Genomic DNA, 23,760 nt, shown 5'->3' with positions numbered 1-23,760 from the left:
AGATGCTTTAGCATATCCCAGATCAAAACACAAGCCTACATTTAAAACATATAAAATTGCTAATATTTTTTTCAAAAATAAAACACGAAATGACGTGTGTGTGTAGAGAGAAAGAGCAAGAGAAAGCAAGGGGCGGGGAGAGCTTGCTAAATCTGATTCAGGTGTGCTGCTTTCCTTTATGAAAATTAATAGGTTATCTGAAATGACAGCAAGGGTAGAAAAATGAAAAAACAAAGACCTGTGTGCTGTAACAGCGGCTGCTTTTCCACTGCCAGACACGCCGATGACACCCGAGGTCTGTCAGGCCTTGTGCAGCCCCGCCGAGGGACCTGAAGTAGCGCCTTATTCTCTGCAAAGTCGGCAAACGCTCTCTGTGCTGGTTATGCCTTGCTTACCAATTTTTAAAGAAATTCCTGTTATCCTGTATACTCAGTCTTGTGCAGCAGGGCAAAACGTTTCAATATGTTCTGCTAGGGAAAGTTTAAAATGAGACATGCAGAGAAACTGCCTGTTGTGAAAGATGGAATGAGGGTGATGTACATAAGAGATTGTGGAACAGAAGGAACAGAAGGAACTCCAACTCAGCTCTGACCTCTGGGACTCTGACCTTACTCGCCAGAGGACCCTCAGCCAGCCACTGGCCTCCTGATGCCCACACATGGCAGCAGCCAGCCTCGGTGTTTGTATTTGTTCAGCCAGTTACAGTTAAAGACCCAAGTCTTTTCTCCAAGGATGTTAGGAAGATTCAAGGGATGATGTATGGTAACTGCCTTCTTTTTTCTTTTTTTTTCTTTTTTTAACAAAAGAGGGAGGAAAATCAAGGGATTAATCATATTCATCCAACCCAAGATTCCTATAAAATACTCTCTGTGTAATCTGTATTTATGAATAGAAGCAGCCACACCTTGGGAGCAGAGACCTCTGAATTCGTAACTGTCAGAATCACAAACCCTGGGCAAGGAATTAACAGCAGTAATTCCTTCCCCCCAAGCATAGACCTAGATGAAATTGAGAGAGCACTCTTTAGCTCTCTTGCTGCCCTGGCGATGTTCAGACACCAGCTTGGGGGCTGTTTCTGCAGGTTTTGCGTACCCTGGGAGGCAAGTGTGGTGATTTTCTCCGAAGCCGGTTCTGCAAAGATGTCCTACCAAAGCTGGCTGGCTCCTTAGTCGCCCAGGCTCCTGTCAGTGCCAGGGCTGGACCAGTTTACGCCCACACACTGGCCTTCAAGTTGCAGCTGGCCGTTTTGCAGGGCCTGGGCCCTCTCTGCGAGAGACTAGACCTAGGTAGGTACCAGCCAGGCTCACCTGGACACACTGCATTCTGTCCCACACCCACCCTTGCACTGTCCACTTGGCCATGCTCCCCTCCTCTCCCTTCATGTGTACATGCTTCGATCTCACTTTGACCTCATTTATCCACTTACGCTGATGTTGTTTTTCGTTTGTGAGGTAAAGAGCCCATGTCCTCTTGGCCCGCTTTCCCAGTTTCCCCAGACAGCAGTTGGTTACTGCTTGTCCCAAATGAAGTCCGAGGGCCAGCACTTGTTTTGTTTTTCCTCTCTGCAGGTGAGGGTGACCTGAATAAAGTGGCTGATGCCTGCCTGATTTACCTCAGCGCCAAACAGCCCGTGAAATTACAAGAGGCTGCCAGGAGGTACGTCTGCTTGATCATCCGCATCTCTTTACGTTTGTCCTAAATTATATATGATTTGCTAATGGCAAGCAGAGTGGAGGCATCTCCGCGCTTTCCTCTTCTGTCTGCTTGTAGGGGAAGGTGATGTCTTCAGCTGCGCCACCTCTAGAGATGGTATTTTTACTAGACGCATTCCTCTCTGCAAGTAACCTTTACCTCTGCTGCATCGTCAGCACCAATGCCGCAGGGTGGAGAGCAGAAAGATGGTGTGCTGGAGGGGCAGAGCTCTCCTGGCTGGAGGCAGATCTGCTTCTAGGCCTCCTTGTCTGTGATCAGGTGACCCTGGCACCTCTCTGGGCCTCAGCTCCCTCATCTACAAAGTGAAAGGATGGGTTACTGATCTGGCATAATTTGACTCCAGGGCGCATCTTAATGGGCATCAGGTGTCATATAAATCCTCACAAATTATATGCAAAATTGGGTGTGTGCAAGCGGACACAGTCTTTCTCTAGATCAGTGGTTCTCAACCTTGGCTGCACATTAGAATCACTGGGAATCTTTTTAAAATCCTGATTTCTGGGCCTCATCCTCTGGAAATTCTGTTTCTTTGTTATGGGGTGGGGCCACAACATTAGTAACAAAGAAACAGAATTTCCGGAGGATGAGGCCCAGAAACCAGGATTTTAAAAAGATTCCCAGGTGATTCTAATGTGCAGCCAAGGTTGAGAACCACTGCTCTAGATGGTGTCCTTACCACTGGAGTCTGTGAACCAAGACATGTTAAGAGCCGCTGGGTTAATGGCTTAAAGGGCCTTTCCCAACTCTGAAATTGCGCGATTCTCATTTCCAAAAGTTTTGCTTCCTCGAGAATAGCTGTGCCACCTCTGATGGAGGAAGCCATATCTGGTTCCTGGAGTCCTAAAGGGTTTTTCTCAAAAGCTAAAACTGTGAGCACAGCAGCGTTCCCCAGACTTGGGATCCAAAATGCACTCTGGCGCCCTTTCTCCAGCTTTCCTCTCAGCTGGGAGCAGCCTGCGCCCTGGGACTGCCATCCCCGGGATGCCAGCTGCTGGGGCAAAAGCTGGCTGTGTGGCCTGGCACACTGCCCCTGCAGCTCCATATGCTGGGGCAAAGAAACTGCCCCTCCCACTCCCAGGGCTTCTGGAATCCTGTCCCTGGTCTTCCTGGGTGGGGTAGGAGTAGTCTCGGTCCCCGAGGGGCTGAAGGCTGCTCTGACTGTGAAATAGGAAAGCCTATTTGCTCCCTTACAAACCTTGCACTCCCTGGGAGTGATGGAAATACCTTTTTGAATTGATTTATTGTCCTTTGCAATTTTTTGCTCATGATTTCTCCAGTTCCCTTTTTTCTTTCTGTCTCTTTCCCATCACATCCCCTAGGGCCAGCATCAGTCATGCTTTCTCCAGCACGGGGTGCATCCTAGCCAGCTTCTCATCCCCAGTCATTCTATTCCTTAAAGAACCGACTTAGGGTGAAAATGGTCCTCCCCTGGGCAGTGTCCCTGACGCTGACGTGCTATGATTTAGAGTACAGTTCAAGAAGATAACGGGGAGTAGATGCTTTTGTGTGCCTGTTACAACCAAGAGTTACAAAGACCTGATTTTCACAGCCCCTGTCCCACCCATCCATGCTAGACCCATCAAACAAACTAATATTCACAATTCATTATCTTTCCGTTTTCCTTTTTTCTTTTTTGCCATGAAAACCAGTTAAACCCAGAATTGGGCCTTGCTGCATCTGGAGCTGGTGTTCAAGGTGCCTGGGAGGAGGGGAATGCAGCCAGACCACTTCAGTGCAGAGCCTTTGTTTGCTCCTTGGCGCTCATTCTTTTCGGGGTTGAGTCAGATGACCTCCCTCTGGCCGTGCTGGACAGGGAGGAAGTGCAGGGTTGATTGCTTCACAAATACATCATCTGCACCCTTATTTTGAAGTCGGGAGAAAACATCAGTGTGGCCTCGATCCGGAGCTGATTTGGCATCCTGATTCAAAAATTAATAAGCTCTCTAAAGGGAGAGGAAGCCTGAGACAATGGGAAGCTGGTTGCTTTGTGAGCTCATTACCATGTGGTGAGGGAGGTGGGCGGGCCGATTAGCACTGAAACAGCCCTAGCTACAGGGACTGATGAACAAGGTCGGCAAATGGTGGCACCATCCATCCATTCTTTGTCCTTATTCTTCTTTCCTTCACACACCCCCACCCCACCATCCGTTCAGAAGTGAAAGCCTGTCTACCGAACTTACAGAATCTCCTTTCAAACTGTCGGCTTCTCTTTACCTCCCAGCCTCCAGGTCAGGCCAGGCCACCCTCATCTCTTACCTGAATGACTGCAGAAGCCTTCCCGGCCCCCTGCTTCCCCCTCGCCTCCCCACACAGCCGTCAGTGACGCCCCCGCCCACTCATGGGAGAAGAGAAGGCTGTTGTGCTGGGTGCCAGGGCCCAGTGGGGAGCCCTGTAGCCAGAGGGTGCATACCAGTCTCCGCTCAGTGCTCAGAACCAGTGTAGCCAGAGCTGTCAGAAGCCCGCTCCCTCAGGGACAGTGAGTTTCTGCACCGGGCAGGTGACCCGCTTGCTTTGGAAGTAGCCGCTGTGTCTGTCTGGCAGGGCTGGTGAAGAACCTGTGAGGGGCGGCCGCTCTGAAAGGAGGTGGGTCTGCGTGGGACTGTCGGGACCTCTGAGGAGCAGCCTCCTTGGAGTGGGAATGGCGGCAAACTCGGCAGCTCCATAAAAATTCCTCTTTGTGTGCATTACACTTGGGTTTTTCCTTCCTTCTGTTTGCTTTTCCGGGCTCCAAAGAATGACCAAGCCTGTGTTTGCTTTTTTAATTTGTCATATTAAATATAGCCTTTGTGGCAGGCTTTTACACCAGGCTGTAAATTCTAGAAATGGAAATTGATCAGGGGGTGGTTGATATAACCAAGGCTGTAAATGCTAAGAACGGAGATGCCATTCCAGTTTAATGCTTTTATCTAGCGAATGTGCCTTGTGAGGAGGGGCATAAATCTTGCAACTTGGGAGAGGGAAGGGGATAGAGGGCAGGGTATAGCCTTGCTGTCTGTTACCACCAGGTGTCACTGTTAACTGGCTGTGCAAGAAAAATACCAGCTCCCCCAAAGTACATCTAGTTAAATAACTTCAATGGATGACAAATGAGGAAATCATGCTTGGGGTGGGGAGGAGGGGTCAGCATACCACAAGCTGTAAATAAGGCAGCGTCCCTGAGGGTAAGCATTGGATTGCAGAATAACAGGCCATATCAGTCGCGCCACCTTCTCAACCTGGGCATAGCCTAACTTAGCTGATTTAAATTCCCAAGTGGCCCCGGAAGCCTCTGAGTTATCTCCCAGCATGCAGTGGGCCTCCACAGTGCAGTGCCTTTCTGGCCATAGAGCGTTTCCTTCCCAAACATGAAAGGAATTTGAGATGCGAGCACATACCCCAGATTTCTGTGTTTTTCCTTCAAGCCAGTACATGCTCTCAGCCTGGTTCAATTCAGCTCCGTTAAAACCATACTCCCTGGGCCTCTCTGAGCAGCCTCTGAGGCTCCCTGTCTTTTGCAGTGGGATCTTAAATCAAATAATGCAGCGGTTCTCAACCTGTGGGTCTCGACCCCTTTGGCGGTCGAACGACCCTTTCACAGGGGTCGCCTAAGACCATCCTGCATATCAGATATTTACATTACGATTCATAACAGTAGCAACATTACAGTTATGAAGTAGCAACGAAAATAATTTTATGGTTGGGTCACAACATGAGGAACTGTATTTAAAGGGCCAGAAGGTTGAGAACCACTGAATGAGTCGTCCACCTCAGGGCTATAAGGAATAAACAGGGCAGTACCTATTTTTAAAAGATAAAGTTCGTGCCCAACAAGACTCATGATGAAGGAACAATGCTTTTATGCCACTTGGTCTTCACCCCAATCCCACCTCTACCAGTGGGGATGCAAGGTGCTAGCAAGTAGTGACCAGCTGATCACCTTCTGGTTGTGCAGGGTAGGGGGGGTGCCCTCCAAGCATCCTCTGCCTGGCCATTGTATATGAGGGCAAAGGGCACCAGGCTTGGAGGTGGAGAAACCTCGGTTCAAATCTTACTGGCTCTGTGACCTTGAGCAAATGACTTAGTTGCCTTTCCCCTCATTTCCTTCCTCTATAAACTTGGGGTGGTGGTAACCTTTCTCCTAGAGTCACTGTGCAGATGAATTGCATGAATATGGGAGGGAGTCCACCCAGCATTCATTCATTCTCCTGATTAGCTGAGTTGTTGCTGTGTCAGGCACTGTTCTAGGCACTGAAAATGGCAGGGAGCAAGAGAGAGGCTTATGTTTCAGGCATATATTTATGTGTGTATACACACCTATGTGGGAAATATACCTATAAATTTCCCAAATATAAGATGGATGATGTATATACACACAGGCATATACATTTGGTCATGCTATTTTTTGTTGCTTCATCTTGACTGAAATCGGAACCAGTTTTCGACTCGGAATGATCTTTTTCATGTTAATTGTGCCGCCTCTCCCTACCGCCCATTTTTTGAGAAATCTGGACCAGATTTGAAGGTTCATTTACTGACTGACTTCCCCACTTTCTTTCTAGCAGTAGGATTCAGCCCATCAAAGAACCAGCCGGTGCCTTCAAACTCTGGACGAACAGACTGGCACAGGCTCGTTCATTTCATCCCTGTCAGAGCCCCAATGCCTCTCTCTACGCACACCTGGGCCTATTATGTTTGAACGGATCAGGAGCCACGGAGGTGATCCGTTAGTTCAGCTGAGCTTGAAATTAGCAGCTCATCCCCGTCAATGGTGTGGGCAGTGTGTCTGAGCTTGGGCTGCAGGGCCGCTTCCCCTTGGATTGCACCCAACATGGAAATGCGGGCGCTCCTAATATTTTTCCTTTCGACATTTGATTAATAGTTGACAAATCCAGGCCCAAGTAGTTAGCTTTCCCATTATCCATCTTTTGACAGGCATTGCTGCTTTTCTTTTCCAGGCTCATTGTTCTAAAAATACACTCAGATCTGAAGCTGTTCGCTGTGCATATATAGGCATGATTTCCTGGTGTCAGAGATAAGAGACATCTGCCATGCAGATGACAAACAAAGCGGGTTGCTGGGTTTCAGATCTGAAGGCAGGGACCTCTGTGCTACTTAAATCAGATGCTACCCACCCTTTCCCGGCTTCCTCGGCGTTGCCATGTGATTGATAGTCTGCCAGGGCTGACCGTTTCACCACCCAGTGGGAAAGGCAGACCTGGGCTGTGCATGTGCATGTGCGTGTGCATGTGCGTGTACGTACCGTGCTGGGTCAAGAACAAGGGTGTTCTCGGTGCTCCTGGCAGCTGGACCGCCTGCACAAGGTGGACTTCGGGTAGCACAAGGTGTGGCAGACCAGGGGTAGCCATGTCATCACTGCAGGGCCTACAGTCTGTCCTGAACACCTGAGAGTGAATGTGATGATCTCAGGACCTAGTAAAGCAGTCGGGAAAATGGCCTCGATTGTCTCCTGACATGTGTGTTTATTTAAAAGCTTTTGGGGGGTGAGCCAGGTACTGTGTTGAGAGTTGAAAGATTTCAAAGATGAATACCAAGTTGGAGTTGGTCTCACCTTGCTACTCAGTTGCAGTGTAACCTTGGGCAAGTTAATTTACTTCTCAAAGTCTGTTTCCTCATCGACAAAACTAGAATAAGCACATCTATTATTATCCACCTCATACAGTTACTACAAGGATTTGGTAAAGTCATATAGATTATTCTTTAGCACAAAACATCAGCACAGAGTGAAAACTCAATAAGTAGTAGTTATCATTACTTAAACTTCCTCCTTATTCCCAAAGAAACCTAGGACATCTTACAAATTAAGTGTATGCAACAAGAAAAATAGGAAGTGAACAAATTTCTTAAAAGGAAAAGAGGGTGGAATCAGGGTTGAGGTTCATATAGAAAATGCAGGCTTGGAGCTCTGTACCCCTTAGGAGAGATGAGCCTTCAGTGTGGCTCTGAGTTTCCTACCAGACAGAGCAAAGAGGGAACTGCGTCTGTTGTGCAGTTCTGGTCATCACTGGAATAAGAAGAGAAAGCTTTTCAGAAAGAAGCATAGCTCTCCTTGGTACTGAACCCTAAGAAAATTTCTCCCTAGGTCGTCTTAGAGCAACACTGAGTGTTGTTGTGACTAATATCCCTAACACCCTTGCAGTAAATACAATACATTTCCTAGAGCTGTTTCTTACGACAGCCATCAGCGGAGGCCGCTGGCTTAGTGCCAGAGCGTGGGTTCCAGGGAAGCAGTTCGGGGGGAAGGAGGGCAAGTAGGTAGGCTGCTACGGAGATGTCTTTATCTTCAAGGGTACGAATCTTCCAGGGAGGAGCAGGAAACTCTGCATGTGGCCTGAGAGTGCAGCCAGCCGGGGCCAAGGCCCAAGCCAGCGGCCTCTGTGCTTGGCACAGGGCCACTTTGAGAAATCTATGCCTAGCAGCATTGTGGTCGTTGTGGGATCTAGGCCTGCGGGAGGCCTGGGGGCAGGAGAGCTGGCCAGATGGAAGGGTCTGCTTTTAAATCCTGCCCCAGTGGGATTTAAAACCCTTCTAGGTTATTTTATTTTTGAGTTGCCTGTGACAGATTGGTCCTCTCAGTGCCGTATCTTTTTAAATATGCACAGAGCAGTGGAGTCATTCCACTGCATTTATGATACTTTGTCTTGTGGTACTTTAGGGGCACGATTAGCATCATAAGCTTCTACTGGTGTTTATGCTTTTAAATCCTGTCCCCGTTGCACTTAAATATTTTTAATATCAGTCTCAAAATGAGTATGTGTGTTAGAATTTGATTGATAGATGAATGGTCTCAAACAGGATATAGTTAAATCTAACGAGAATATATAGCTGGAAAGGTAACTGGCAGTACATATTTATTTAGAGAGTAAATTGTTGCTTCAAGTCATAATCCTCCATTTTCAGCATTTAGAAACAAAAAAAGACCTCCATTCAGGGGAAGATAGCTAAATTGAATAGCAAGAAAGGACAGGCTTGAAATACTGGTTAACCAATGAACCAAGACCCACTAGAGTAAATTACCGAGTATGGAAACATCGGCCCACTGCTCGCTGGCTAGGACATGTCGACACCCTGAGCATCCGTTTGTTTAAAAGGAAGCACGCAGCCTCATGTGTAGCATCATGTATGGAGTCACAGGACAAGAAATGGCCAGAGGTGGAGGCCGTTCTGCCAGAGAGGGAATAACACCAAAGCTGAAACTTTGTGAATCTGCTTGCTTTCCAACAAGTGAGTTGATTTTCCGATTGCATTTAGTCACACCCATGTAGAGACAGCCTGTATCATGTTCCTAAGGAGACGCCCCCGAAGAACTGCTTTAGAAGCCCTAAATAAATAAATAAATAAATAAACAAATAGATCACAAAGCCCCAAGTTCTTTACCACTGGCATTTACACAGGCTGCTCATGGGAGCATTTTATACATCCAGAGAGAGACAAGAAGCAGCAGATCCCTCAAGCAAGTAATTGACAGAGAAAGAATAGCCTGTCACCCAGGAGAGCTGGAAGCTCTGAATTTCGGTTACAGTTTATTTAGCTTACGGGGCCTTGATTGGCTGGTGGTTTTCTAGAGCTCCCTGTGAGCAGATGTTGTCTAGACTGAGATGGTGAGGACACGCTCTCTGCTATTTGCATCTGCAATAGAGGAGTTTCTTTTTTGGTTTGGCCACATTTGGGGGGAAGGGCCTGTGATCCAGCGCCCATGCTGTGGACTGTTGGAGCTAGGGGGGCCTTAGAACTCATCTGATGCTCCCCCCCTCTTTACAGAGAAGAAAGAAACTTGCCCGTTCCCCTCCATCCTGGCTGCAGCCCATGTGTGACTGCCAGCATGGCCCTCTCCACGTCGCACCGGGGCCTCTGATTAGTCTGCCCTCCTCGCAGTCAGGAAGCCTGAGGCCAGAGTCTTTTTGTCCATCCACCCATCTTCGTATCACACACGCCTGGCACAGTGCCTGGGCCAGACACCGGTGCCAGGACACACTTGGTAAACCACGAAGAGATGGGACCCAAACTCAGCCGACCAGATCCGGGTAGCACATTTCCTACCGCCCCAGGCCACCTCACCCCTAGCTTTGTCATCCCGAGCACCCTGATATTGATCATACGGGAATGAGCTGCTTCTGTTGGTTTGGCGTCTAGAGTTTATTAGGTACTTACGGAGAGCCGTCAGCTGCAGATAGGGCTGAAATGCAGGGAAATGGCTGCCTGCATGAAGTGAAATTCAATAAAACCGCATTTTAAGTGAAAAATCAGTATAAACACCAGGCTTCTTTGCCATGGAAACAGAGGTTGCTTAGAAACTGCCTAACAGCGAGTTCTAAATTTTTTAAAGTCAAGTTATCATTTAAGCTACACGGCCCTACAGGTTATTGAGAGATAATCACTCGCCCCAGGACACTGTGGGGCACGAGGCACAGCTGAGCGCCTCCCCAAACTCTGGGGACCAGATAATCTCTTGATAACTGTGCTCCCCGGAGCCACTGATTTGGGCCTGGGGGAAAGAGAAAGGAATTTTGTTCAGAAGTTAGATCGTATACATATATATTTTTTAAAAGTGTTTCTCTTTGGGATTGAAACAAAGATGGAGCTGGCCATTTGGCATGTTCAGCAGCCATCTCTGCCGTGTCTCAAGATGGATGGGGAACATTTTCCTGGCAGTTGCTGCAATCAGTTCAAAGCAGAGGTCCTGTCTTTGTCTTCTGGCTGTTGATTATGCAAAAAGGGCTTTTGAGGTCTTCAGCTTTCTGCTCTCCACTCTCCAGGGGGCCCAGGATGGGCAGGGACTGGGCCCAGGACCAAGTGGTAGCAGAGTTTGGAGCAAGGCTGGGCCATGAGCACTCAGACAAGATCTCCTGGGTCTCAGGCTCAGCTCCCAGGAGCTTAAAATGAACGAGAATCCAGGTTCAGAATTTGTCAGTGTTTAGAGTTCAGCGGGTTGCATACCTTTTGCCAAGCAAGAGCACAGCTATGCAACCGGGCCTGGTTGCATAGCACGGCCTTTGCTCCTGACCTCTGGCCTGCAAACGACAGAGAATATTGCATTCATTTCTTCCTTAAAATTGAAGGCAAAATTATAACCCACTTGGCTGAGAATTGGGACCCCCACCAAGTCAGTGTGAAGGACGTTATGAGTGAAACAAAAGACAGATGTTTTGCCCTTTTCCGAGTGTCTGAGAAGTTTCCATGGCATGGCAGTGAGCTGGGGTTGGTAGTGATAATTATTCCTGAGGCACACGCACCCTTTCTCTGGAAGGAACAGTGTTTTCATTATACACTTCAAAGTGTTTTCCTGCACCTCATCTCCTTAGAGCCTTTGAACAAACTCGTGAGAAGGGTGGGACGGGTGCGATCATCTTCCGTCAGAGAAAGAGGAAGAAACAGGTTTATGGAGGCAAAATAATTTGCTCTGAGCCCCAGAGGTGGGAGAAGGAACCTCGTTGCTGCCTGTCACTCTGCAGACTCTACGCCTTTAAGCGCTAAGAAATGAGACCCAAAATCATTCTTCCAAGAGTTTGGCTCTTGCTTAATAAAAAGGTGAACTTTGTACACATTTTTGCTTTGCCTCCCAGTTAACATTTTATTTAGAGATCTCACCGGGCAAAGAGAGTGGCTTTTCCTTTCCTGCCAGCGAAGACGACATTCGCATTTAGCACGTTTAAAAGGACTCGGAAAATGAACATTGCAGCGTTTCCATGCCGTGTAAGTCGGAGCAGAGCTGTGACTGAACTGAGCCGTGGTGACACTTTGCTGGGTGTTGCCCAGATCAAAATATTCCTTGGAGCTGCGAGCGTGCTGTGCTGCAGCGTGAGAGATTGTTCCAGTCCTTGGAAGGGGAAAAAAATCAAGTGAAACCATTTGCATTCTAACAGTCTTTGGCACCAGGGAAAACTGTCAACTGTGTCACGTGTAAATAGAAATCTGCTTCCCATTTTTGGTGCGTTTTTTCATAATTTCCCTTGCCAACCTAATTATTAAAGATACTTGTTTTTAAACAAAAATTGTCTTCCACGCAGGCCCCATCTCCTTTCTGCAGTGAAGTGGAAACGATGAATTGGAATATTCTAATCACTTCTCCAGCTTCTACTGCTGAGGTTACAAACGCAAGATTATCCTAAGTAAAGAAAACTTAGATTGTTTAGGCACAAAACAGGCCAGAACATTTTCAGAGTCCCCCCTCCACCTGTCTCCTTTGCCTCCTTAGCATATGAATATTAAACCCTAGGAAGAAAGCAAAAGTGCACAGGCTTTTCAGATTAACCTAATTAAAAACCAGAATTTAGCTCCGTTTAGCAAGCATTTAAACTCCTATTTGATGCCCAGCTGTAAGGGAGAGGTTCCTAGGAATGGTGGCTAAGAATGAAAAGGGTCCATCAAATAGACCCCATCCACTCCATCCGCTGGTAGAGAAGGGCCACCTTGAGGCCCTGTGTGGGCTGGGGCTGTGCTCTGTGGCCTGGGCCTCTGCAGAGCCCTGAGGGAAATGCAGCCCCATTCTTAGACGTGAGGAAACCGAGACCGAGACAAGGTGAATAATCTTCCACAGCCACTTGGCTGGTGGTGTCTACGGCTGCATGAATCCTGCTAAAGCTCTCTCGTCCTTCCTTGGTGCTGCGCAGCGGCCTCTCCTTTACGTCCTCGTATAGAGCGGAAAAGTTCCAGAGACAGACGGCACCTTCAGTCATCAGGGTGCAAGCCAGGAAGTCCTCATTCACCATGAGGACCTGTTCAGGCAGTGCTGGTTGCGTTCACCAGGTGTCTGGGGCGCAGAGTGAGCCAAGCAGACATGCTCCCTGCCCCCATTGTGAAGAAGGGAGATGGCCCATAGACGAGTACTTGATAAGTGCTGGGAAGGGTGTCCTGTAAAACAGTAAACAGATAAGGGGTGACCACCCAGACACAATGGTCTGGGAAGCCGACCTCTCTGAGCAGGTGATGTGTGAGCTGAGGGGCAGGTGGCCGAGAGAGCTGCCCAGCTAGGGAAGGGCTCATCCTTCCTGGGGTGGAAAAGCCAGACCCTGGATCACTGAGTCAGCGGGTGAGGTCTACATTGGACTGCCCAGTGCAGTGGCCCTGGGCACATGACTGAATGGGATATGAGCAGGTAGGAGAAAGGGGTTGTGACATCTTTTCAGACCTGGTGGGCCTCTGGTGTCAGCTGGTCCAGGCTTTTCAGCTCTGTCTGTGTGCGTGGGACACCAGTGCCCTGCCTCTGCCAGAGGTCATGGGACAGGGCTCAGCGGTCCTGTCCTAGGAGAAGATCTGATCCCTACAGGCATGTCCAGCCCACCAAGAATCCATGGCTCTCCGAGGTCAGAAAGGGCCAGCTACAGTGCTCAGCAGTGAGCTGGGGGCCGGAGTGAGGGCCTGCAGACTCGGAAGCTGAGGGCTTGCCCAGGCTCCCCGGGCAGGACTGGGAGCCCCGCCCTGGGGCTGGTCCTGTGAGCGAGCAGAGCCCGGCGTGAGGGTGGGCTTGTCCATTTTCTTCCTTCTGAAAAGTCTTGCTTTGTGTGTCAGAACTTAACCAATTTCTTTGCCAAGATCTTGTTTGATGTCAATATTGTTCTGCTCAGACTAATTACTTTTCTTCTGTATGTCAAGGGATAGGAAATGCTTTACCTCTGTTTCTGTTAGACTTTGAGACCATCCATGTGGCCCTGTCTTATGAATGAGGTGGTTTGTCCTGCTATTCAGGTGATTTGCTGTTTTATCAGTTTTTTCTCAAATAGCCGGGAAGTCGCCTCTTGGTGGAACACCAGCAGGTTCCCTCCCTGTGCCCCAGCCACCATCCCCCTCACTGCTGTCCCTCTCTCCACAGGGTTTTCTTCCACTTGATGAAGGTCGACCCGGACTGCACCTGGTTCCTCCTTAACGAACTTTACTGCCCTGAGCAGCTCATACCCCCCCATCCTGCCCTCCACCCTGTGCAGCTGCGGGGGGCCACGGGGCAGCAGAACCCGTACACGGCCAACGTGCTCCTCCTGCTGCGGGAGCTGCAGTGAGCGCCCCCCTGCCTGCGATGGGGTGACCCCACCCTGGCCAGAGGCCATGGCAGCCGCAGAGAAGACAGCAAGGTGGATTAGACAGCCAATCGATTTATAAATTGATCGATCACACAACTGCTTAGAAATTGGATTGAACGAAAGTAGCTGACTGTTATTTATATTTCATACCTGCTGTTTTCAGATGACATTGTCTGGCAGCTTGTAAGGGCTTAACTCCTTAGCTTACTCTGTCCAAGACCCCAGCTGCCTCACAGACCGCCCTCCTCCCCCCCTTCCCCCCACACACACAGACAGACACACACCGGCGAGCTGAGAGACACGTGGACAGAGGCCTGCACTGCATGCCGCGTTGTGTGTCCTCTGAGTGTCTGAGGACCACGAGGAGGGATCACTCACCAGGGGTCTTCAGAACACAGCCCCGTGTCACAGGCACACACCCTCACCTCGAATAATGAGATGGAACGAACTCACTGCACCTAACCTGTTCTTTGGAAGAAAATGAAGTAAAGACACTTGTTGGATGAAAAGTATGATCAAGAGTTCACTTTGAAGTTTTCTATTTAAATTGGATGATTTTTTAAAAATGGGTGAATGTTCCTGACTGGATAATCCAGAGCCATGGCATAAAAATCCAAGCAGCACAAAATGGGACAGTGAAAAGTCATCTCCCATTCCCCAGTCATCTGGTTTTTCTCCCCAAAAGCAAACGCTCATGACTTTTTTTTTTTTAATATATTCTATTGATTTTTTTTTTTTTTTTACAGAGAGGAAGCGAGAGGGATAGAGAGTTAGAAACATCAATGAGAGAGAAACATCGATCAGCTGCCTCCCGCACACCCCCTACTGGGGATGTGCCCGTAACTAAGGTACATGCCCTTGACCGGAATCGAACCTGGGACCCTTGAGTCCCCAGGCCGACGCTCTATCCACTGAGCCAAACTGGTTAGGGTGACTTTTTATTTTATTTTAAGTAGGAGGCTAATTATTTTAACCTTCGATTGTGGATACTAGTATACTGATGCCCCAGGTACCCATAACGCAGCTGCCCCCGTGGCCAGCCTCGCTTCAGCGCTCGCTGCCCATTTACCTCCCACCCCACCGGCCCCTGGATTATTTTCAAGCCAATCCCAGATGTCGTATCCAAGCCTTTTCTTAAACATGTAATCACATAGCATTATCACACCTACCAAAGTTAACAGTGGTCCTTTAATATTGTATCCAGTGTTCCATTTCCCAGTGTGAGGGACCAGGATCCACATAAGGTATGTACGTTGCTGTTATTAAAATGTCCCTTAATGCACTGCTCTTCATTCATAGGTTCCCCTCCACCTCTTCCTTTCCTTGGAGGTTTGATGGTGAGGAAACAGGGTCCTCCAGCCCCAGCATCCCCACAGTCCGGGTTTACTGTTGCATCCTGTAGGGGGCACGGCGCAGGCTCCTCCTGCACCTGTATTTCCTGTGAGGGAAGCGCAGCAGCGGGCTGGATCAGGTTTGGGCTTTTTGTTTTTGCTTTTTGGCACCTCTCCCTCATAGGTGGTGTGATTCACTTCCCTCATTTGGCATGTAATGTCTGATCTCTTCCTGTGACATTAGCAGCCCGTGGTGACCCTCGCCTGGGTCCACGCATTCTTTAGGGATTGCACAGTCCGCCCACCACAGCTTGCTTTTAGGGAGTGCTTCTGTAAGGGAACCTTCCCTTCATCCACCAGCCGTAACCTTGAGGGAGTTTGTGTAAAAAAGGCAGGATAAATACTTGAGTTTCTACCTGGGTGATTTGAAACACATAGGTCACGCACACGCATGTGCCGAAGGGCCCCAGGGTGATAAATGCTTCCTCACCAGATGCATGTGGGGAACCGCCTAACTGACTTCCCCAGTAACTTGGGTCATCCCCCAGCCCTAAAAACCCAGAAAGGGGTTGGCATAGGGACATACTGGAGCGAGGATCCCCAGCCAGTCCCAGAGAGGCCGCCTCATTTTCTTCTAGGGCAGTGGGATGTCCAGCTTGGGTCCAGGGGGCAGCAGCCCGGCTTCTGGTCTGGGGGACCCTCCCTCTCTTTGCATCTCACTTCTCCCTCCTGCAAAGAGGAACTGAGCCCAAGGGAGAGCGATTAATCTTTTGGAATTCTGGGCCCCTCCAGGAAGCTGGTGAAATGTGAGGACCCACTCCACAGAAACGTTCCTCCTCATCCTGTGTCACTCCCAGAAGGGCACCGCATCCCCCGAGGCTGCAGTCACGCACCATCTCCTCATCTCCTGGGTCTGCTTAGCTGACCTCACAAAACCCTATGTACAATTCCAGAGACTTCATGAATGACCCCGCGTTAAGAACCCCTGAAAGAGAGATGACCATTCTTCCAGTTTCAAAATCCTGGGATGTGTTTTCCTTTGGAAGAGGGGGAAATGCCCTCTAATTGAGGAGACTGTAAAGGGATCCTCAGCATTGTTCCTAATTCCCCCCCCCCCCCGCCACAGTGATCGCTAATTCAGTCGCTAGATCCTCACAGATGGGTCAGAGGGGGCGCCTTCGCTCCCGTGGGATTAAAGCAGCTGCCTTCCCAGGCGCCTGGGTGTGGCGGCGGGCGTGCACCAAGAGGCAGGGGACGTGCACACGCGTCCTGTGCCTCGGTGGCACTGGGCCAGGAAGCTCTCCAGGAGAGAATCCGCATGGGAGGGTTTGCGTGCCGTTCCAGAAACCCATCTCTTCCTCGGAGTTAAGACATCCTGAGTCGCATTTGGACTCCTGCAGGCAGATTGTTGCACTTGATTAAAAAAACCTAATTAGAGTGCCTCTCCAGTTATTATATTCAGGCAACTTTAATTTCAAACCTGTCCAGCTGATGCAGCGCCGTCCTCATTAACGAAGTCCTCGCAAAGTGGTCGCTTCCCCCTGTTAAAGCCTGCTGGTGTGGTGAGGGGTTCTCCTTCACTCAGGTTTTCGAGCCTTGGTTTGGCTGGAGGAGGGTTAATAGGTGAGGGATTGAGAGGTACTGAAGGGCCTTGAATTTCGGGTTGGGGTGTTCGAGGTCTGACCCACAGGCAGTGAATCTGGAGGATCCAGGGAAGTGGAGCTGGTACAGGCGTCCCGTGAAGGGCTGGGTGTGGTCCTCAGGAGGCCCCTGTGGTGGAAGGTGAGCTAGAATTCATCCAACTGGAGTTGACTTCTGATGGTGTGACCTTGGGCGACTCCCTTTACTTCACTTTCCATCTCTTAAGAGGAGTTGCTGCCTCTGCCCCTTGGGGTGGCTGCCTCGGGAGGAATAGTGCGGTGGTGTCTATAGAGTCTCTAGCAAAGTGCCTGGGGCTCTGATCACGTGTATTTCTTCCTCCCTCCAATCCCACTGCTCATGGCTTTGTTGGGGATGCAATGCACACGCCTCCAGACAGTTACAGTTGTGGAAGTGGATGGTTAAGTCTCAAAACTACCCAGGAACTAAGGGGGCGGGGGGAGCACAGCAGAGGAGGAGGTGAGATCGTGGTAGCACAAGCAGACTTCGGTAGGCAGAGAAGGTATAGGCCATAGGGTATTCCAGACGCGGAAATAGCATGCCCAGAGGCCCCCGGGCATACCTGCCAGTATCTGTGCTCATCATAACTGCTTCAGTTGCAACTGACTGGAGACCCAACTCAAACTGGCTTGAGCAAAAAGAAATGTCTTGGCCTCATAACCAAAAGGCCCCACAGCCTCCAGGTCCCACAGCCGTCTCTGTCTTTTGATTCTGCTTTCCCCAGAATTGGCTGTCTCCTCTCCCAGCCTGCCTCTGTGAGTGTCAGAGATGGCCACCCTGGTTCCAGGCTTCTATTCTTTCCGTTAACAACCGAGGAGGGTGTGCACGTCCCTCGGACAGCTCCAGCTCAGGTCCCGGGACCCGCTCTCCGCAGCTCGGCTGGTTCTCTGCCCGCCCTGCACCAAGCGTTGTGCGCTGCCGGCACACTTTCTCTGGAGACGGCCAGCTGGTGAATATTTTAGGCTTTGCAGGCCAGAGGGTCTGTCTGGCATGTTCTTCTTTGATTTTTTTCCAACATTTTAAAAAAGAAAAATTCTTTTTAGCCTAAGGGCAGGATGGCATTTTTGGCCTTAGTTTTGGGGGACCCCTGATCTAGAGCATTCCCATAGGCTGGCCTGGGGGGCAGGTGGGCAGGTCAGCTCACCCAAACCATACGGAGAAAGAGCTGGGGGGGAGTGGCTTCCCCCAAGAGGTAGCGCTGCGTTTGGTTACCAGGAACAGAGATGCAGGGTAGGGAGGAGCAAACAACAGGCATCCACCCACCCCCCGGAATTTATGGGATGAGACAGGGGAGGTGGCCTGGCAATCTGAGAGGGTGTGTGTTAGAGGTTAGAGGCCACATTCACTGAGGGCCTCAACTGCCCGTCTGGGGGTCCCGGCCTGAGGAGATCAGGGCGTGGCCTTGGAAGGTTCTTGAGCAGATGAGTCAAGTACTGAAAGCCGAGTTTTAAGAATATTCATCTCGTGACTGCATACCGGAGAAATTGGAAGGGAGAGAGACTGGCGATGGAAATGTGTTTCCGAAAGTCCCAGGACGAGAAAATGTACCTCTTCCATCAACCCCAAACTGTTTGACATGCCGTGGTTCATGGGCAACTTGAGGCACATAAATATGTTCTTTAAAGTTTAAAAGTAAGAAGTGAGATGAATGGAACCTCTGATGAGGCTTCCTCCGGCTCGAGGCGGAGAGTGGAGAGGCCCTGGAAATAATTTTTCGCAGCTCCAGCAGGCGGTGCGCAGCGCGGGGGGCCTCTGCCTTTGTGTGACTTACCCCAGCCTGGGACGGACTTGATTGGAAGCAAAGTGCCCATACTGCCTCTCCTCCCGAGCGAGGAATAGAGGCCAAATTTCAGAAAATAATTCTGAGTGATGGCTGACTCTGTCGAAGCGTTGATTGCTTTATAAATGGCATTCTTCTCTATGCGCCCCCCGCTCCCCGCCACCACTGAAGTTTGGAGGCAGCAGCTTTTCAAATTACGCCTGAGAAGCAGCCTGATTTCCCACAGGAATCATCTCCTAGATTAGGAGCTGTTCTACCTTTTCCGACAGTTTTACCCAGAGTACAAAGCCTGTCTGCAAAGGGCAGGAGGGAGCAGTGTGTCCTCCCTTCAAAGCCTTCAGCATAAACCATTTATGAAAATGTCTCTCACGGCAGCCTCGGGGGCCATCTGCTTTCGCAGCCGGAAAGGGTTAAAAAGCACTGATGAATGGCTGCCTCCGCCGCCCCATTCCCGTTTCCTTCCTTATATAATTTGCCATTCTTCTTGCACAACAGCTCCTGGGTCTCAACCTGCTCTCTCAATCAGTACCCTCACGTCCTCAGCCTCCTCCCACACAGGCGGGCTCAGACGGAAGGGAAGGAAGGACCTTTCAGAATCTCTGAGGCCGTTTCCAAGGGAAAGGATGTCGGAGGGGGTGGGAAGGGGGCCAGTAATGGAGAAGAGTCAGAAGTTTTTCTTCTTGAAATGAAACATGTTGCCCTAGCCAGTTTGGCTCAGTGGATAGAGCATGGGCCTGTGGACTGAAGGGTCCCAGGTTCGATTCTGATCAAGGGCACATGCCTGGGTTGCGGGCTCGATCCCCAGTAGGGGGCATGCAGGAGGCAGGCAATCAGTGATTCTCTGTCATCATCGATGTTTCTATCTCTCCCTCTCCCTTTTTCTCTGAAATCAATACAAATATATATTTTTTGCCAAACCGGTTTGGCTCAGTGGATAGAGCCTCGGCCTTGCGACTGAAGGGTCCCAGGTTCGATTCAGGTCAAGGGCATGTACCTTGGTTGCGGGCACATCCCCAGTAGGGGGCGTGCAGGAGGCAGCTGATCAATCTCTCTCATCGATGTTTCTAACTCTCTATCCCTCTTCCTTCTTCTCTGTAAAAAATCAATAAAATATATATATTTTTAAAAAGTACTTTATTAAAAAATATATATATGTGTATATATATATATATATATATATATATATTTTTTTTTTTTTTTTTAAAAAAAAGAAATTAAACAAGTTGCATTCCCCAAGGCAGAGGTGCAAAGTAGACAGACCTCAGGGTACCCCACCTCCCCTTCATCCCACCTTCGCATCCTGTCTCCCCTTATGGACCCGCCCAGTGCTCACACATCTCACTCAGGACACTGCTCAGTTCCCTGGAAGAGGCCGGGAAGCCAGGTGTGGGAATCAAGCTGCGCCTCGGCTCACACATGACCTTGGGCACTTCCTCCCCCTCCTCAGCCCGTTTCCCTGTCTGCTAGGGGACGGGTTTGAACAAATAGTCTCCCAGCACGTTCCACCCCCTTAAACATCTGATTGAATTATAGTGTTGGCAAATATGTGGGGAAATGGGTGTGTAAATCGGTACAAGGTCCTTAGAGGTCAGTTGGCAGTAACTATCAAATTTAAATGTGCAAGCCTTCCCACCAGCAATTCTGCCTCTAAGAATTTAATACTCACGCATGCACTAAGATCACTCGCATGGGCAATTCACCGCAACATTGTTTTATACAGAAACTCACAAATATTGAATGCCCAGTCTGTGCATTAATACCTTGAGAGACTGAAAGCAAAAGGTAGGAAATAACCTCATCATAGGACTTAGACATGCACCCAGATGAGACTGAAACCCTCCCCACACCGTCCCACCTCCCAACTCAGAAATTCTCTACTGAAGAATGGACATCTGCAGTCATAAATGTTACTGTTGACTATTTCCTAAAAGTAAATATGGAATTTAAAAGAAAGCTGCAGAAGGTGTTGGGAGTGAGGAGGGATGGTCTGGTTAAATGAACTACAGGGTGGGGCAAAAGTAGGTTTACAGTTGTTTGTTTGGAAAATAATCTATACTAATAAAAGGATAATATGCTAATTAGATCAGATAGACCAGACGTCCTTCTGACAAAGCCAGGGGCATAGCCAGCCTGCAAACTGCCAGCGGTCCCTCACCCAGGCTGGTCCCACCCCCAGCGGGGACCCCCCACCCATTCACCAGGCCTCTATTCTATATAATAAAAGGGTAATATGCAAATTGACTCTAACAGCAGAATGACCGCTGGACCAGTCACTATGAGGCACACTGACCACCTCTTGGTCCCTTTCCCCGGCTGGCAGGGTCCGATCTCCTGATGGCCATCCGCGGCGGGGGCAGAGCCAGCAAGCGGGTGGGAACAGCTGACCTCTCAGTCCCTTCCCCTGGCTGTCAGGCACCAATCACCTGATAGCAAACGGGGAACCTGGGGTGGGGGGGATGGCGGCGGGGGACAGGGCTGGCTGCAGGCAGCTGGGAAAAATGGCCCTGATTGCAGGCCAGGCCTACGACCATACCCACACACAAATTTTGTGCTCTGGGCCTCTAGTACAAAAATAAATAATACAAGAATAAACTATGTTTCGGGTACTTACAACTATAAACCTACTTTTGCCCCACTCTGTATGTTACGTCCATATAACAAAATGAATAAAACAGCAATGGCTCTCAGAACTTACAATGCACATACCCTTGGACTCAGCAATCCTGCTTTTAGGAATTCCCTTGTCCATGTGCAAAGATGATGAACAAAATGTTCATTGAAGCATTGTTTGCATTAATAAAAGATTGAAAACAGCCGAAAGGTCCATCCAGACAGGCCTGGCTAATTAAGTGCCTTACTAACGTGTAGTGTGCCATGTAACCTTTAAAAAGAAAGAGCTAGCTCTCTGTGCATATATATTATTAAAGAAACGGTAGCAAGCAGAACAATGCTACTATTTATGGGGAGCAGGGGCACATTGTGTGTGGAATGTCTCTTAAAGAACGACCAAGTGGCAGCCTCTAGGAAGAGTAACGGGACCAGTGATGAGAAGTCTTTTCACATAATACCCTTTATACTTATTTTTAGCCATATACTTGTGTAACTTACAAAATTGTTTATTATTAAATAAAAGCACTTGTGAGTCTAAAATTCTATGGTAAACACATTTTGATGTTAGGAGCCTAACATCATCTGGTCCCCTCACCTGTGCTTTGCATTTCTCTAGAGAACTAGGGATGGGGGGAGGGGAGCCCTAATTACTTAATCCAGATAAGCAAAGAGGATGCCCTTCAGGGGTTGGGTTGTGTGCTATGCAGGCGGCCACCCCAGGGCCCCCCGTATGCATGCAGGCAGGTGATCTGCCACTCATGCCCTAGCTCATCTGAGCCTCAAAGGCTTTCCTGACTGCCCAGGCACAATTCAGGGATCCTACTAAGTGCCCTCTGTTCAGCCCCCACCACAGCTGTCTGGGCCTTACAGCTTTTTCCCCCCACGGAGGGGTCAAATGCATATTTGCATCTTCAGCACCTTGGACAGAGCTATGGTTTGCACTTTCCTCTTATTAGGATGGCTGAGCTATCCATTGATGGGCCCCGAGGCATCAGGTAAAGAGGCAAAGTTAGAATTCGAACCTGAGGCTGCTCATCAGCATATGATGAGTCACATGACCAGTTACATTAGCGCTTGGACCACAGAATCTAAAATATGCAGGTTGGAAACTTCAACCTGGCTTTCCATGTGCCAGGCCCAGAGACAAAAAGACGTAAATGCTGCCTCCTAGGAGCCCAGCTCAGAGGAGAGCTAGCCAAGACAAGTCATCCTGAGAAAGGCCGCGATAAAGTCTGTATCAGAAGGAGGTCTGGATCAGCAGTTAGGAGCACAGCCTTTGGAGACGACAGCCAGGGTGTGAACCCTGCCCCTGCTGCTATAGGCAAGTCCCTTCATCGCTCTGAGATGTGGTGAAATGGGAATAGAAATAGTATCTCCCTGAGAGCAGGGTGCGAATTAGACTAATAAAGTGCTAGATGCAGGGTTGGTGATCCCCATGAAAATGATGGGGCTGAAATGAGAGGACATTAAGGCTTCATGCAGGAGAACCCATCCAAGCTAGCTTTGCAATGTCTGCTCATTACACAGGGAGGGAAGGGTTCCTCTGGGCAGAGGGAACAACCCGTGCAGAGGCTCATACAATAGGTTCAGGGTGTTTCTCACATCAATGGGAGGTGGGGACAGTCGGCAAGGCGACTGCAGAAAAGGTGAAGCTTCAGGGAGGGAGGCTGGTCTATTCAATGCCCCAAAGGTATGTGCTGTGCAGGTGGCCACCTTCACAACTAGCCATGAAATGGAAGATTGTGCCCATTTCACAGGGACAGAAACGGAGCTCAGAGAGCTGAAGAGGCAGGTTCCTAAGATCCTGCTTTGAGGGAGGTCTGGGTCCTAGGCCAGGCTATTCTCAGCTTGTGAGTACTTGCTGACTTTTGGCAAGTCTCTACAAAAGAGGGGGTGGAGCCCTTGAATTTACACTCCAGTGTGGGAGGCCAGACTTTCCTGAGAAACATTTTCATTTACTAATGGATTTAATGAGAGCAGAACTTCCTGTTTTAAACAAACAAGTGATTAGCATTGACTACAGACGTGAAAATAGATCCTAATGAATTGCTAATTAGCCTCCTCCTCCTGGGGTCTTTCGCTGGTAAATTCCCTCTCTGGCTACTGGGAGTCTTAGACAATCTGACTGGAATTCATTCATTTATTCATTCATTCACTTAAACATGCATTTCTTATAGACCTACTATGTGTCGCTGTAAACAAGACAAACAAGGTCACTTCCTCAGTCTCATGGGAAAGACAGTGTTAATTAACTAACCTCACAAACATACAATGACACACTTATAGGACAGGAAGCAGGGACCTCGTGCAACAGGACTTGATCTTGTCCTTGGGTGGGGCTATGGTGTCCCTCAGAGAAGGGTACCTACAGGAAGGGATGTTTGAGCCAAGATCTAAAGAATAAATAGGACTTAACTAGTTAAAAATGGACGGGGAAGAGTATAAGAGTATTCCAGACACACAGAACAGTATATGCAAAGGTCCTGTGATGGGAGGGGGCAGGGTGGGTCTAAGGAGAAGGAAGAAGCCAGTGTAAGAGGTATGTAAGGGGTGTGTGTGTGTGTTTGTGTGTGTGTGTGTGTGTTGTGGTGTGTTTTTTTTGTTTTTTTTTTTTTTTTTTTTTTTTTTTTTTTTTTTAATTAATTTTTTTTCTTGT

General features: G+C 49.1%; 1 protein-coding gene across 1 annotated transcript in view; it reads left to right on the top strand.

Moving 5' to 3' along the window:
- TTI1 (TELO2 interacting protein 1) overlaps positions 1-14,236 on the top strand; it is a 48,080-nt gene extending 33,844 nt beyond the window's left edge. Inside the window, exons 6-8 of the mRNA XM_006102013.3 lie at positions 1,082-1,286; positions 1,569-1,656; positions 13,520-14,236. Coding sequence (XP_006102075.1) covers positions 1,082-1,286; positions 1,569-1,656; positions 13,520-13,703 — 477 coding nt within the window. The 3' untranslated portion in view covers positions 13,704-14,236. The remainder of the gene's footprint in view (positions 1-1,081; positions 1,287-1,568; positions 1,657-13,519) is intronic.
- The last annotated feature ends 9,524 nt before the right edge of the window (positions 14,237-23,760 follow it).

Source organism: Myotis lucifugus, unplaced genomic scaffold (assembly GCF_000147115.1).
Source record: "Myotis lucifugus unplaced genomic scaffold, Myoluc2.0 scaffold_393, whole genome shotgun sequence".
In the NCBI taxonomy this organism is placed as follows: Eukaryota; Metazoa; Chordata; class Mammalia; order Chiroptera; family Vespertilionidae; genus Myotis; species Myotis lucifugus.
Note: the sequence above shows the minus strand (reverse complement) of the source record. Positions and strands in the feature narration are given on the sequence as shown.